The 16,959-nt window shown below is 33.4% G+C and overlaps 1 protein-coding gene across 6 annotated transcripts in view; it reads right to left on the bottom strand.

The window, feature by feature from the left end:
• spag9b (sperm associated antigen 9b) overlaps positions 1 to 16,959 on the bottom strand; it is a 68,886-nt gene that overhangs the window by 37,603 nt on the left and 14,324 nt on the right. For all 6 annotated transcript variants that reach the window (XM_048171424.1, XM_048171422.1, XM_048171425.1 and 3 more), the window contains exons 2-4: positions 13,417 to 13,537; positions 8,886 to 8,956; positions 8,708 to 8,799 (exon numbers count right to left, since the gene is read on the bottom strand). In XM_048171424.1, coding sequence (XP_048027381.1) covers positions 8,708 to 8,799; positions 8,886 to 8,956; positions 13,417 to 13,537 — 284 coding nt within the window. The remainder of the gene's footprint in view (positions 1 to 8,707; positions 8,800 to 8,885; positions 8,957 to 13,416; positions 13,538 to 16,959) is intronic.

Genomic DNA, 16,959 nt, shown 5'->3' with positions numbered 1-16,959 from the left:
CTGAAATAAAATATAAATAAAAACTTTAAAACTTTATTTCAGCTAGTTACCAAAGCAACATTTCCCAATTTTTTTAAAATTTAGTTTAAAGGGTTAGTTCACCCAAAAATATTAATTCTGTCATTAATTCCTCACCCTCATGTCGTTCCACACCCGTAAGACCTTCGTTCATCTTCAGAACACAAATTAAGATATTTTTTATGAAATCCGAGCAATATAATCAACACTTTCAAGCTCCAGAAAGGAACTAAAGACATCGTTAAAACAGTCATGTGACTGCAGTGCTTCAACCTTAATGTTATGAAGAGACGAGAATATTTTTTGTGCGCAAAAACAAAACAAAAATAACCACTTTATTCAACAATATCTAGTGATGGGTGATTTCAAAACACTGCTTCATGAAGCTTTACGAATCTTTTGTTTCGAATCAGTGGTTCCATTGAAATTTCTAAACGTTTCGAAACACTTATGACGTAACGGAGCCTCGTTTACTGAAATCACGTGACTTTCACGCTCTAAACCACTGATTCGAAACAAAAGATTCGTAAAGCTTCATGAAGCAGTGTTTTGAAATCGCCCATCACTAGATATTGTTGAATAAAGTGGTTATTTTTGTTTTGTTTTTGCGCACAAAAAATATTCTCGTCTCTTCATAACATTAAGGTTGAACCACTGCAGTCACATGACTGTTTTAACGATGTCTTTAGTTCCTTTCTGGACCTCGAAAGGTACAATGGCGTTGCTGCGGTGTGGTTCAGAACCCTTGGATTTCATCAAAAATATCTTAATTTGTGTTCTGAAGATGAATGAAGGTGTTACGGGTGTGGAACGACATGAGGGTGAGGAATTAATGACAGAAATTTCATTTTTGGGACCCTTTTGCAACCTTTTAACTTGATGTAGTAAAATAGCTAAAACTGAAATAAAAAATGAGTAAAAACTATATAGACATTAAAAAAAACAACTAATAAAAAAAACAAAATTGATAACATTTTAACAACTTAAAATGAAGAAAAATAGAAAAACAAACTAATTCAAAATAGTAATAAACATTAAGATTTTTTTTTTTTAAAGAAAACAGGTCTCAAACACACACAAAAATTCAGAAATATTACTCCAATGTAAAATGAAGGAATCTCTTGAATGAATGATTCAATGACTCACTCATAAAGTCTTCACATGCTTCATTACTGGATGAATCAGCGTTTTTGAATGAATCTCTTGAATGAATGATTCAATGACTCACTCAAAGTCTTCACTTGTTTCATTACTGGATGAATCAGCGTTTTTGAATGAATCTCTTGAATGAATGATTCAATGACTCACTCATAAAGTCTTCACATGTTTCATTACTAAATGAATCAGCATTTTTGAATGAATCTCTTGAATGAATGATTCAATGACTCACTCATAAAGTCTTCACATGCTTCATTACTGGATGAATCAGCGTTTTTGAATGAATCTCTTGAATGAATGATTCAATGACTCACTCAAAGTCTTCACTTGTTTCATTACTGGATGAATCAGCGTTTTTGAATGAATCTCTTGAATGAATGATTCAATGACTCACTCATAAAGTCTTCACATGTTTCATTACTAAATGAATCAGATTTTTGAATGAATCTCTTGAATGAATGATTCAATGACTCACTCATAAAGTCTTCACATGTTGTTTCATTACTGGATGAATCAGCATTTTTGAATGAATCTCTTGAATGAATGATTCAATGACTCACTCATAAAGTCTTCACATGTTTCATTACTGGATGAATCCGTGCCTGCGTCTCAATGTGCATACTATCCATCCTAAATAGTATGTGACACTAGTAATATTCAATACTATTTAGGGTGGATAGTATGCACATTGGGATGCAGGGAGTGTTTTTGAGCAAATCTCCTGAATGAATGATTCAATGACTCACTCATAAAGACTTCACTGGTTTCATTACTGGATGAATCAGCGTTTTTGAACAAATCTCTTGAATGATTCAATGACTCACTCATAAAGTCTTCACATGTTTCATTACTAAATGAATCAGCATTTTTGAATGAATCTCTTGAATGAATGATTCAATGATTCACTCATAAAGACTTCACTGGTTTCATTACTGGATGAATCAGCGTTTTTGAACAAATCTCTTGAATGATTCAATGACAAATACATTTGTTTAACAGAAAAATATCTTAATTTGTGTTCTGAAGATGAACAAAGGTGTTACGGGTGTGGAACGACATGAGGGAGAGTAATTAATGACAATTTTCATTTTTGGGACCCTTTTGCAACCTTTTAACTTGATGTAGTAAAATAGCTAAAACTGAAATAAAAAATGAGTAAAAACTATATAGACATTAAAAAAAAAAAAAAACAACAACAACAAAATTGATAACATTTTAACAACTTAAAATGAAGAAAAATAGAAAAACAAACTAATTCAAAATAGTAATAAACATTAAGATTTTTTTTAAAGAAAACAGGTCTCAAACACACACACAAAAATTCTGAAATATTACTCCAATGTAAAATGAAGGAATCTCTTGAATGAATGATTCAATGACTCACTCATAAAGTCTTCACATGTTTCATTACTGGATGAATCAGTGTTTTTGAATGAATCTCTTGAATGAATGATTCAATGACTCACTCATAAAGTCTTCACATGCTTCATTACTAAATTAATCAGCATTTTTGAATGAATCTCTTGAATGAATGATTCAATGACTCACTCAAAGTCTTCACTTGTTTCATTACTGGATGAATCAGCGTTTTTGAATGAATCTCTTGAATGAATGATTCAATGACTCACTCATAAAGTCTTCACATGTTTCATTACTAAATGAATCAGCATTTTTGAATGAATCTCTTGAATGAATGATTCAATGACTCACTCATAAAGTCTTCACATGTTGTTTCATTACTGGATGAATCAGCATTTTTGAATGAATCTCTTGAATGAATGATTCAATGACTCACTCATAAAGTCTTCACATGTTTCATTACTGAATGAATCCGTGCCTGCGTCTCAATGTGCATACTATCCATCCTAAATAGTTGTGACACTAGTAATATTCAATACTATTTAGGGTGGATAGTATGCACATTGGGATGCAGGGAGTGTTTTTGAGCAAATCTCTTGAATGAATGATTCAATGACTCACTCATAAAGACTTCACTGGTTTCATTACTGGATGAATCAGCGTTTTTGAGCAAATCTCCTGAATGAATGATTCAATGACTCACTCATAAAGACTTCACTGGTTTCATTACTGGATGAATCAGCGTTTTTGAACAAATCTCTTGAATGATTCAATGACTCACTCATAAAGTCCTCACATGTTTCATTACTAAATGAATCAGCATTTTTGAATGAATCTCTTGAATGAATGATTCAATGATTCACTCATAAAGACTTCACTTGTTTCATTACTGGATGAATCAGCGTTTTTGAATGAATCTCTTGAATGATTCAATGACAAATACATTTGTTTAACAGAAAAATATCTTAATTTGTGTTCTGAAGATGAACAAAGGTGTTACGGGTGTGGAACGACATGAGGGAGAGTAATTAATGACAATTTTCATTTTTGGGACCCTTTTGCAACCTTTTGACTTGATGTGCTAAAATAGCTAAAACTGAAATAAAAAATGAGTAAAAACTATATAAGACATTAAAAAAAAAAAAAACAACAACAACAAAATTGATAACATTTTAACAACTTAAAATGAAGAAAAATAGAAAAACAAACTAATTCAAAATAGTAATAAACATTAAGATTTTTTTTAAAGAAAACAGGTCTCAAACATACACAAAAATTCAGAAATATTACTCCAATGTAACACAGCTGTTCTACTACACAGATTTGGTATATTATACTATGACTGTCTTATAAAACCACAATTATTATCCTGACTCTCAGACAATAGAAAGCAGAACGAAATTCTGTAAATATGAGTTTTTTTACTCTCCCAGAGCGGAGCAGTTTGAAAACCCTTTCCTAGACTGAACCGTGTTGCTGATGTTGTGAGAATCATGTGCCGCATGTGAAGAACATGAATGCTGCTTTAAAGATGGATTCCATCAGAGGGTCCATCTGCTGAGAGGATTATGGGATTATTTCAAAAACGTGATCATGTCAAATCAAAGAGTTTGCTATATTTTCACAGAGTTGCCTTTATATTTTAGGATCACTATTTTGAAAATGTTTGAAAAGCCATGCAGAAATAATCCCAAGCATTTACAGACAAGATCCGGCCATCAGAAACTACAATACTGCATGTCTGAGAACCTTCTGTGAAATATGCATCATACATGAGCTTCTGCTTCAGTTTTCCTGCTGTCCGTCTATTACAGAATCCGTTTCACTGCTTCTGTCTTCATTAACATCCACCAGATGATTCTCTCTCACTGCCTCTATCTCACACTCAGCTGAGACACACACACACACACACACACACACACACACACACACACACACTGCCCTACATTAGGAGGCGCTCACAGCGGTTGTGTGCATGCATGTGGGCGACTTCACACGGGTTATTTAAGTGCAGAATCAAAGCAGACTGATGGGGAACATAAATGGAAATGGCATAAATATTAAAGTGGAAGCTATTAATAACAGCCTTGCATCTTGATTTGTATCAGTTTTAATGCACTTATTTATTTATTCATAATTTAACACCATAATAGCAAGAATGGCTATACTCAATATTATCAGTATTTAAAAAATTCTCATTACAATATCATTTCAATACATTACTTACAATAATATCAAACATTTTCTTAAGAAGCAAACAATATACAAAACATACATAAATAACAATAACAAAAATAGCAATAATAAATGTCATATAGAATCTTTTAATTTAATTTGTGATAAAAATTCTAGAATTTTTCCAGGAAATATCATTTTCTTTAATGCACTAATCAAAATAACAAAAAGTTTTTTTAACCAATGTTTTATTGACAATAAGAAGTATTCGAAATGTATAATTTACAATCTGCAAAGTAGATCTGCATAAATTCTGAATAAATTGAGAATCAAATTTTTTTGTTTAAAATGAAGATCATAATTCTTTGATGACTCTGATTAGACAACTAAATAAAACAATGTGTAATTTACTAGAGGATTCTGACAAAATGTTTTTCTGCAAACAAAAATTTGCTGCAGTCTATTTAAAAATATTTAATTAATTTGAATTCATTTAAAAAAAATTGGGTTGAACGAATGATTCAACGACTCACTCATAAAGACTTCACTTGGTTTCATTACTGGATGAATCAGCATTTTTGAATGAATCTCTTGAATGAATGATTCAATGACTCACTCATAAAGTCTTCACTTGTTTCATTACTGGATGAATCAGCATTTTTGAAAGAATCTCTTGAATGAATGATTCAATGACTCACTCATTAAGACTTCACTTGTTTCATTACTGGATGAATCAGCGTTTTTGAATGAATCTCCTTGAATGAATGATTCAATGACTCACTCATAAAGTCTTCACTGGTTTCATTACTTAGATGAATCAGTGTTTTTGAATGAATCTCTTGAATGAATGATTCAATGACTCACTCATAAAGTCTTCACATGTTTCATTACTGGATGAATCAGTGTTTTTGAGCAAATCTCCTGAATGAATGATTCAGTGATGACTCACTCATAAAGTCTTCACATGTTTCATTACTGGATGAATCAGTGTTTTTGAGCAAATCTCCTGAATGAATGATTCAATGACTCACTCATAAAGTCTTCACATGTTTCATTACTGGATGAATCAGTGTTTTTGAGCAAATCTCCTGAATGAATGATTCAATGACTCACTCATAAAGTCTTCACATGTTTCATAACTGGATGAATCAGTATTTTTGAGCAAATCTCCTGAATGAATGATTCAATGACTCACTCATAAAGTCTTCACATGTTTCATTAGTGGATGAATCAGTGCTTTTGAATGAATCTCTTGAATGAATGATTCAATGACTCACTCATAAAGACTTCACTGGTTTCATTATTAGATGAATCAGCGTTTTTGAATTAATCTCTTGAATGAATGATTCAATGACTCACTCATAAAGTCTTTATGTTTCATTACTGGATGAATCAGCGTTTTTGAATGAATCTCTTGAATGAATGATTCAATGAGTCACTCATAAAGTCTTTATGTTTCATTACTGGATGAATCAGCGTTTTTGAACGAATTTCTTGAATGAATGATTCAATGAGTCACTCATAAAGTCTTCACTTGTTTCATTACTGGATGAATCAGCATTTTTGAATGAATCTCTTGAATGAATGATTCAATGACTCACTCATAATGTCTTCACTGGTTTCATTATTAGATGAATCAGCGTTTTTGAATGAATCTCTTGAATGAATGATTCAATGACTCACTCATAAAGTTTTTATGTTTCATTACTGGATGAATCAGCGTTTTTGAACGAATTTCTTGAATGAATGATTCAATGACTCACTCATAAAGTCTTCACTGGTTTCATTATTAGATGAATCAGTGTTTTTGAATGAATCTCTTGAATGAATGATTCAATGACTCACTAATAAAGTCTTTATGTTTCATTAATGGATGAATCAGCGTTTTTGAATGAATCTCTTGAATGAATGATTCAATGACTCACCCATAAAGTCTTCACTTGTTTCATTACTGGATGAATCAGCATTTTTGAACGAATCTCTTGAATGAATGATTCAATGACTCACTCAAAGTCTTTACGTTTCATTACTGGATGAATCAGCATTTTTGAAAGAATCTCTTGAATGAATGATTCAATGACTCACTCATTAAGACTTCACTTGTTTCATTACTGGATGAATCAGCGTTTTTGAATGAATCTCCTGAATGAATGATTCAATGACTCACTCATAAAGTCTTCACTGGTTTCATTACTGGATGAATCAGTGTTTTTGAATGAATCTCTTGAATGAATGATTCAATGACTCACTCATAAAGTCTTCACATGTTTCATTACTGGATGAATCAGTGTTTTTGAGCAAATCTCCTGAATGAATGATTCAATGACTCACTCATAAAGTCTTCACATGTTTCATAACTGGATGAATCAGTATTTTTGAGCAAATCTCCTGAATGAATGATTCAATGACTCACTCATAAAGTCTTCACATGTTTCATTAGTGGATGAATCAGTGCTTTTGAATGAATCTCTTGAATGAATGATTCAATGACTCACTCATAAAGACTTCACTGGTTTCATTATTAGATGAATCAGCGTTTTTGAATGAATCTCTTGAATGAATGATTCAATGACTCACTCATAAAGTCTTTATGTTTCATTACTGGATGAATCAGCGTTTTTGAATGAATCTCTTGAATGAATGATTCAATGAGTCACTCATAAAGTCTTTATGTTTCATTACTGGATGAATCAGCGTTTTTGAACGAATTTCTTGAATGAATGATTCAATGAGTCACTCATAAAGTCTTCACTTGTTTCATTACTGGATGAATCAGCATTTTTGAATGAATCTCTTGAATGAATGATTCAATGACTCACTCATAATGTCTTCACTGGTTTCATTATTAGATGAATCAGCGTTTTTGAATGAATCTCTTGAATGAATGATTCAATGACTCACTCATAAAGTTTTTATGTTTCATTACTGGATGAATCAGCGTTTTTGAACGAATTTCTTGAATGAATGATTCAATGACTCACTCATAAAGTCTTCACTGGTTTCATTATTAGATGAATCAGTGTTTTGAATGAATCTCTTGAATGAATGATTCAATGACTCACTAATAAAGTCTTTATGTTTCATTAATGGATGAATCAGCGTTTTTGAATGAATCTCTTGAATGAATGATTCAATGACTCACCCATAAAGTCTTCACTGGTTTCATTACTGGATGAATCAGTGTTTTTGAACAAATCTCTTGAATGATTCAATGACAAATACATTTGTTTAACAGTCATTTGTTGATGTGGTGTAACAATGTAATTGATAAAATCTTTATATGGAGCATCAAGTTACTTTTAAAAGGTGATTTCCTCTATTTCGCTAACGTAGACAGTGTTTATATCCGAACTATAAACTTTTATCCCAGTACTTCTGTGATAATCTGAATTATTGTAAGACTGTTTCATATCTATACATGACAACGTCTCTCTCTGGCTCAGAACACAGATCTGATTGTTCGCTGTGATTGGACTTGTCAAACGTTTAATAGACACAACCGAATCACTGTAATGTAGCAATGAGATTGCACGGGTGTTTGAATCGAGGTCGCGATCTTTTAATGATTAATTGTGCAACTCTACTGCAAAGGAATCAAAAAATATGTCCAAATTAGGGACGTGCCCGAAGCCATATCCGAATTAGGAAAGGCACGGAAAACATCTGGGTCATGTTTGCACTTTCCTCCTTCACTGGCCTTAATTATATCCTTGTAATCAGAATTAAACATAAAATAATGTCAAAGATGTGAAAACAACCGAGAATTGAACAAATAGTTCAAGTTTTTAAGGGATAATGCATGACTCACCTCACAAATGGTTGACAAAAGCAAAAATGTTTATTGTGTTTATTGAGGAAACATTATACCATTATATTATACCGATATACCATTTTTTAGCATCAGTACCCAAGTACTGTACTTCATTCAGCTAATATGACACAGGACGGTGTTAAATCTTGAAGCTTGTTATGAAAACTGTTTTTAACTCATCCTCACCTGATTCTGCTCTGACTGCCAGTGTCTGCCGTCTCCCCCGTCAGCTGCTGGTATTTGGTACGTTCCAAGTGCTCCATGTAACTGTGGATCATCTGTAAACCCAAACACGCTCATTACTGTCTGACGACGCATGCCAAAGCATCTTTTACAGCGGCTCAGGGATGTGAATGGCTCTTACCTCTGTGTGTCTCTGATGGAGGCCGTTGTACTCTTTCTTCAGCTCGGCTTCACGTTCTTCTAATCTTCCAACTATAAACAGAGGAATGTTTATTTATATTTGTATAGGTTTAAATTTAAACGCAGGCATACTGTGATTCAGAGGGAAAAGCTTTTCTGTTCGGATCTGAACAGCTGTAGTATCAACACACAGCCAGAAGGGGTCAGTACAGACACAGGAATAAAACAGACAGAAACATTTTGGGTAAATCTCTCATTATGAGGTGTTACAACACTAAAAGCTTAATAAATACAAGTATGTTCATATGTTCATATTAAAATGATTTTGCTCTCATAGCTGAGCATGTGCTGTGAAATCCCAATATTATTCCTGTCAAATAAAACAACATTGTGTATGATGGTGATTAATGGGTTTTAAATTTGACTATAAAGTCTCTTAAAACAGTCATTGACTAGTTAGGATCCTCGTCTCGCATCTTCCGTCTCTAATGTAAACTTTAGCAGTGACGATAGAGTCAATTTGATTCTGTGTCAGTGAATCGATTCAGAACTCTGATTCAAAAATGTGTTCATGTCATCTCTCAAAAATGTTCCCATGTGGCATTATTCTAGGATTAAAATGTTTTCATGTTAAGATGTTTGTCCCATTTCTTGATAAACACTGCTGGTCAAGTTATAATTTTTAATGTTTGTGAAACCAAAACTGCATTTATTTGATCAAAAATACAGTAAAAATTCAGAAATATTATTATAATGTAAATCAGCTGTTTTCTATGTGAATATATAGTAAAGTGTAATTTATTCCTGTGATCAAAGCTGAATTTTCAGCATCATTACTCCAGTCTTCAGTGTCACATGATCCTTCAGAAATCATTCTAATATGTTCATATTTTTGTGGAAACTGTGATACATTTTATTTGAGAATAGAAAGTTCAAAAGAACATCGTTTATTTGAAATAGAATCTTTTCTAACATTATAAATGTCTTTACTGTCACTTTTGATCAGTTTAATGCATCCTTGCTTAATAAAATTATTCATTTCTTTAAAACAAATAAAATCGTACTGACCACAAAGTCAAGCAAAAATAATTAAATATCATTTTCCTGGTTTTCTCTGACAACGCTGCAGAAAACATGCCTTTGAATTTTTAGTTGCATTAAACATTTTCAATCTATGTGTCAACAGAAGCTTAATTATGGTTCCTGTGACTGGAGAGGAAGTTTAATTCAAAAGAAACTGTACAAATGTAGACTTTAGAAAGGCTTTGTAATGCTGATTCTCTTTACATCAAGAGAACAGAGTGAGTGAATGAAAGTGTCATTCATCATTTCAGTCACACACTTCTCCAGTCCATCACTCCAGTAAATCCACTGACTCATGTGCCGTTTATGGTTACAGTAGAGAAATAGAAATCTATTTCCGTTAACCACAAAATGGGAAGTTTTTGCACAAACACAATTGACTGAACTACTTCCTGCCAGAATGTTGAAATGCAGGGAACAGTGTTTTTAATCCTCATTCAGGACACTGAAAGAATCGATGATATTCACTAGATGTGTCATCTGACAGAAGTGTTTACGTAACGTGCCGCCCACCTGGAGCGGAGCTTGGCAGTAAACACGGTCATCCACCCATCATGTGGGCGAGTTCAGCAGCCCTTAAGCTGTAATCCAGTTCAGCCCATTCTCAGTCAGACGCTGTTTGTGAAGCGCTGATCCAAGAGAGAGTCTGATCAGGTATTCAAGAGAATTAAAGCTTTTACACCTGGTTACACTTGGCCATATCTCCACCCGACAAACCAACGTTTAACAGACTGTGGAGCCAAAACATGAAGGACTTTAAAAGTAAACAACAATATTTTTTAACTCAATTCATTGATTAATCAGTAGCCAATGAAGCCAATGACTGGAGTAATACGGACTCTCTTTCAGTGTTTAGTATAAAGCATAACAATAATCCAGTTGCAAAGATATAATTTTCTTGGTAAAACTGATTTCAGTTTTGCAATCCTTCTTAACTGAAAGAACTATTTATTTTTAACCACGCTTTTATTTGATGGTCAAATTCGAGATCTGAGTCGAAAATTACGCCTGCGTCATTCTGTGTCAAATCAACCAAATTTCAGAAACTTCTCCAGGTTAAAAAGGTTTTATTTTGTTAATATTTTCTATTTGAGATCCCCATATCTATGGGACTGAACTATATAGAGCCTTAAAAAGTTTATTAAGAATGAGAATCTAGAAGGATTTTACAATATCTTGAATACTTTTAGAGTTACAGTGATGACAACTTTGGAAAAAGGCAATTTATGGCTTTCAGGTATGTTCTATGCAATTGAGATAATAGGAAAAATTGAGATACATTTCTAGTTTTAGATATTCCTCTTTAAAAGAAAAATGTGACCCACATTTGGTTTTTGACCAGTGAAAATGTGCACAATTTACTCATGGAGCCGCATTAAGATCTCCATATCTCTGGGATTGAACCATCGAGGGCCTTTAAAATGAAGATACCTAAAGGAAAGTTTGTTCAGAATCAGAATCTAAAAGGATATTAAGATATCTTTAGCACTTCTTGAGTTACAGACATGAAAACTTGAGGAAAAAACACAAGAAGTGCTTTTTCCCCATGTTTGAACAGTCACTGTTGGCATATAATGAAACACAGATTGATAAAGTCAACAGATTTCACTAACAGATCTACCAATCTCTGTGTGAAAATAAAATAATGATGCTGCCATCTTTATAAAGTCATTTTACACTCCTCTAATTTGGCTCCAAATCTCAGGTGAAAATGGTCATCTACAAAACAGTAAATCTACATCTGTGATGTTTAATATTTTGCCGTTCATCACTATTTATGTTTGTCTTTCTACAGAGAAAAAATGAACAAAATCAAACATTTGAGCCGGACCTGTGGTTGAGTTGACACTGAATGACCCACCCAGATTAGTGACGTGATTTTAATGCAGGATGAGAACTGTCCCAGAGTACACACCGTGCTTTTTGTCATTTAACATTAAGAAACTGGAATTCATCCAGCGTTTCACGTCCTCAAGGCAATCCAGCAGAGAATTTTTTAGCCACATTATTTCCTGCTTTAAACGGAGGATGCAACTGCGTATCATCGGCATAACATTGATATGAAATGCCATGTTTATTAAATATGGAGCACAATGGCAACATGTAAAGGCAGAAACGCAGCGGCCCTAGAACAGAGCCCTGAGGAACCCCCGTAAGTTACAGGAGCAGAAGAATCATGATGATTCCCCGAAAGTTCTGCCTTCCAGAACCAACATAAGGTCACTTCACACAGCGGTCAAGACATGATCCAGTGCGTCAAAAGCTGCACTATAGAGTCATTTAGCACCCTAATGAGGGCACTCAGTGCTTCTGAAACCGACTCAAACTTATCCAGGATATTTATCTCTGCTAAGAATGAACACAACCTTTTCTAGTATTTACACAATGAAAGGAAGTTTAGAAAATGAATATAAATCTGATCAAATTTAACAGAGTTCACTTCAACGAAAGCAACAGAGCTGCAATTTGTTTATTATCAGCTCATTTCAAGATCAAAAACCGCGATGCGAGAGAGCGGCATCAGCGCTGGTAAGATAGTTTAGTGTCACTATTTTTAATGAAGATGACTGTGTTGAGCTTCAGGATGCATAAATTCAGTTTCATTTGAGGCCGTTTGCGCGTCTGCTTGCTGAAGAGATCATCAGAAACTCATCTGCAACAGGCCATATCATGTTGCTGTCATATCTGACTGCCCGGAGCCAGTATCCTGTAACGCTCTCACATGTTTATTTATTTTTTACCATTTTGGGAGGAGTAAAATTTACATACACTGCCCTCCGAAAGTTTGGAAAAGCTCTAGAAAAGGACAATATTGGCATGAATCCTTTTTAATTTGTGATAATTTTGCACTGATAAGGGACAACGCAAACTACAAAAACATATTTTATTACGTAAACAGTTTATACATAGAAAAAAACTTACATTTGATTCCTCAAAATACCCAGCATTAGCAGCTATCTGACCTAAACTGGGTTCTGATTGGTTCATTGTATTCTAAACTTAATTGGCAATCAATTGTTGAAGCTATTAAGGTGTCAAATCTTTTACAAACCTGGGCCAAGATTAAACCAGTAACCAGCATCACAGCTGGCAAAGGGGCATGTCTGACTTTTTTATATTGTCATTATTATGTAATCAAAATTTAAGTTATTATTGCTGGTCTTCAATGATAATGTCAAGTTACTTTAATGTATTTGCACCAAAAAATGATAATGATTATGCTGATATCGTCCAAAACCACACATTGCCAGGAGTGTTTCCAAACTTTTGGAGGGTAGAGTATGTGACTTCAACAACCAGATGCATTTACACTTGTCCAGTTTGGTCAGGAAAGTGTCTCAAACTCTCTTTTAAATAATGACGCAAACAAATAGTTGAGTATGAGTTGTGAATGTTCAATATATCACCCAGTCCTAGAGAGCTGAGGTGAGGGAAAGCAGTTCACTTACTCTGATCCGCGTAGTTCTTGGTCTTGAGCTCCATCTGTCTGGTTTGAGCCTCCAGAAGCTGCACACGGGTCTGTAGATCCTTCTTGTCTTGCTCTTGCAAGTCCTCATACTCAATATATCTCTGGAGGACAGAGAGAGAGAGAGAGTTTACATACACTGAGATATTTCTATAGGTCTCTTCTGCTCACCAAAGCTGCATTTATTTGATCAAAAATACGGTAAAAACAGTGAAATATTATTATAATGTAAATCAGCTGTTTTCTATGTGAATATATAGTAAAGTGTAATTTATTCCTGTGATCAAAGCTGAATTTTCAGCATCATTACTCCAGTCTTCAGTGTCACATGATCCTTCAGAAATCATTCTGATATGATGATTTGCTGCTCAAGAAACATTTATGATGTCATATTTTTGTGGAAACTGTGATACATTTTATTTTCTCAGGATTCTTTGATGAATAGAAAGTTCAAAAGAACAGCATTTATTTGAAATAGAATCTTTTGTAACATTATAAATGTCTTTACTGTCAACTTCATGCATCCTTGCTGAATAAAAGCATCAATATCTTTAAATTCTCTGTAAATCATTTTTAATGTGCATTTAAGAAGGAAAAACTACAAAAAAAAAAAAAAAAATTCTTCCCAGTTCCTGTCACTTGAAGCATTTATTCAGCATTTTTGTACAAGTACAGTACAGTCCAAAAGTTTGGAACCACTAAGATTTTTAATGTTTTTAAAAGAAGTTTCGTCTGCTCACCAAGGCTGCATTTATTTAATTAAAAATACAGTAAAAAACAGTAATATTGTGAAATATTATTACAATTTAAAATAACTGTGTACTATTTAAATATATTTGACAAAGTAATTTATTCCTGTGATGCAAAGCTGAATTTTCAGCATCATTACTCCAGTCTTCAGTGTCACATGATCCTTCAGAAATCATTCTAATATGCTGATTTGCTGCTCAAGAAACATTTATGATTATTATCAATGTTGAAAACAGTTGTGTACTTTTTTTTTCAGGATTCCTTGATGAATAGAAAGTTCAAAAGAACAGCATTTATCTGAAATACAAAGCTTCTGTAGCATTATACACTACCGTTCAAAAGTTTGGGGTCAGTAAGAATTTTTATTTTTATTTTTTTGAAAAGAAATTAAAGAAATGAATACTTTTATTCAGCAAGGATGCATTAAATCAATCAAAAGTGGCAGTAAAGACATTTATAATGTTACAAAAGATTAGATTTCAGATAAACACTGTTCTTTTGAACTTTCTATTCATCAAATAATCCTGAAAAAAAATATTGTACACAAATATTTTGTACAATTGTACACATTAAATGTTTATTGAGCAGCAGATGATTTCTGAAGGATCATGTGACACTGAAGACTGGAGTAATGATGCTGAAAATTCAGCTTTGCATCACAGGAATAAATTACTTTGTCAAATATATTTAAATAGTACACAGTTATTTTAAATTGTAGTAATATTTCACAATATTACTGTTTTTTACTGTATTTTTAATTAAATAAATGTAGCCTTGGTGAGCAGACGAAACTTCCTTTAAAAACATTAAAAATCTTAGTGGTTCCAAACTTTTGGGCTGTACTATATATCTCAGATGAGATGTGACGATCAGACTCAAACAGCAGGGTCAGGACTCGGAGTATAAGAGTCAAGTGCAAAACACAAGGTCAGCACAGCAGTCCGAGTGGGACGTGAACCAGGGGTCATTTCCACGCAAAGCCGTTTAACTCTTTCAGACAGACAGCTGCTGACCCGTGACTCGCTCAGTCCTGCTTCACTCCCTCATACCCCAGCGCTGGGCGAGGTCTGTGTGTCATGAGGGCAGCTGAGAGGATTTCCCCTCCTTCAGACTCCAAACACACAGCATGTCCTCACCTCTATTGTTAGATGTCACCCAAGCCCTGCAGCGACATGAGCGCAGCAGACCACAACACCAATAGCTGCGGCACGGTTTGTGTTTGTCGTGTGTGTATGAAATCAGCTGGCATGACGCCACAATACTAAAGGTGCGCCCAGTAGTTTTTCATATAAAGAAATCAACTGTATTTTTTATTTGATTTAATTAGGGCTGCCCGACTAAAACTTCTTCTAGTCGACTAGTAGTCGTTCATTTAAGCCATTAGTTGACTAATCACACGTTTATATTAATTTAATTGTTTAAATATATACTGAGGAGAATACTTAAACCATAATGAGTATTTAATATATATATAGGTGTAATATTGCCTATTCCATGCTCAAGTGCACACATAAAGCTGCAGCAAAGCACTGGCAAAAGTAATGATTATGAATGTGTCGGGAAAAATAGCGAGGAGATATTATTTATTAATAAACTAGTGTTTTCTGAATCAGTGTCGCTGCATAAATGAAGTTGATGATGCTTGTCATCTTCACAGTATAGTGAATGCGCTTATAGAGAGAAATGCCATTTTCATAAAGATTACACAAGCAGAGAGTATTTCTTTTAGTTTGTTTAAAAGTAGACATTTCAATCTTTCTATAGATATATTTCTCATGTCTGTGAGGCGAGTATACGCTGAGATTCGGTTCATTTTTGTGACACGCTCCAGTTCGGGGAGACCGAGACGGCAGAAAGCGCTTCCTGTTTATGTTCTTTATTTTACAAAAGCACAATGTTTTCATGTTATTGTGAGTTTACACAAATAAAAGTAGATCCTTTACAGTTTCGAATGATCTGTATGATCGAAAATGACACAGTATTTTAAGTAGTTTCTGCTGTTATCAGAAGAAATGCAAGTGATCGCGCCGGCGCCTCCATAAACACTTCATCTTCACACTCCACACAAACACTTGGATATGAGCCAAATAATATCACACATTAATCTAGTTTAACATTAGAGCGAGCGCTACTAACATGTTTCAAAAGATAAGCCATATTTGAGGTTGATGGATGATAGATGAACGTTTGGATTTCCTGCCCGACACACTGTAATTACCTAGCGCACGATGAAATGCATTTTGATTTTTTCCCAAATTCTGTTTTTCCCATTTTAATTTTTTTGGACTCCATTTTAATAGTGAAAATTGAATTTTAATAATAAAAAAGCTTGTCTAATTAATTGAAATCATGAAACAAACTTTTAATAAATTGTTAAATTGTATAACAAAAATACAAATATACATTTTTTAGGGCCCTATGAAATACATTTTATGTTTTTCCCTCAAATTCCATTTTATTTTTTACCAAATTCTGTGTTTTCTGTTTTCAAGTTTTCTGAATTCCATTTTAATGGTTTAATCAAATTTTTATAATCAAAGAGCATGTCTAATTAATTGAATTCATAAAAAAACATTTATTAATTTAAAAAATTCTATGAATATTTTTGTTTTTTCAGAAATTCTGGTGTGTATTTTAATTTTTCTGGCAATCAAATGAATGCATAAAACATTAATTTAATTTATCTTTTAATCATATGAAATTAAACTTTTTTTGTCAAACGAAGTGCTGCACAACAGAGCTGTCCTGTTAAAATTAAAACATGCAATTGTGATTA

Source organism: Megalobrama amblycephala, linkage group LG20, assembly GCF_018812025.1.
Source record: "Megalobrama amblycephala isolate DHTTF-2021 linkage group LG20, ASM1881202v1, whole genome shotgun sequence".
NCBI classification, from domain to species: domain Eukaryota; kingdom Metazoa; phylum Chordata; class Actinopteri; order Cypriniformes; family Xenocyprididae; genus Megalobrama; species Megalobrama amblycephala.
The sequence above is the reverse complement of the archived record's forward strand: the minus strand, read 5'-3'. Positions and strand labels throughout refer to the sequence as shown.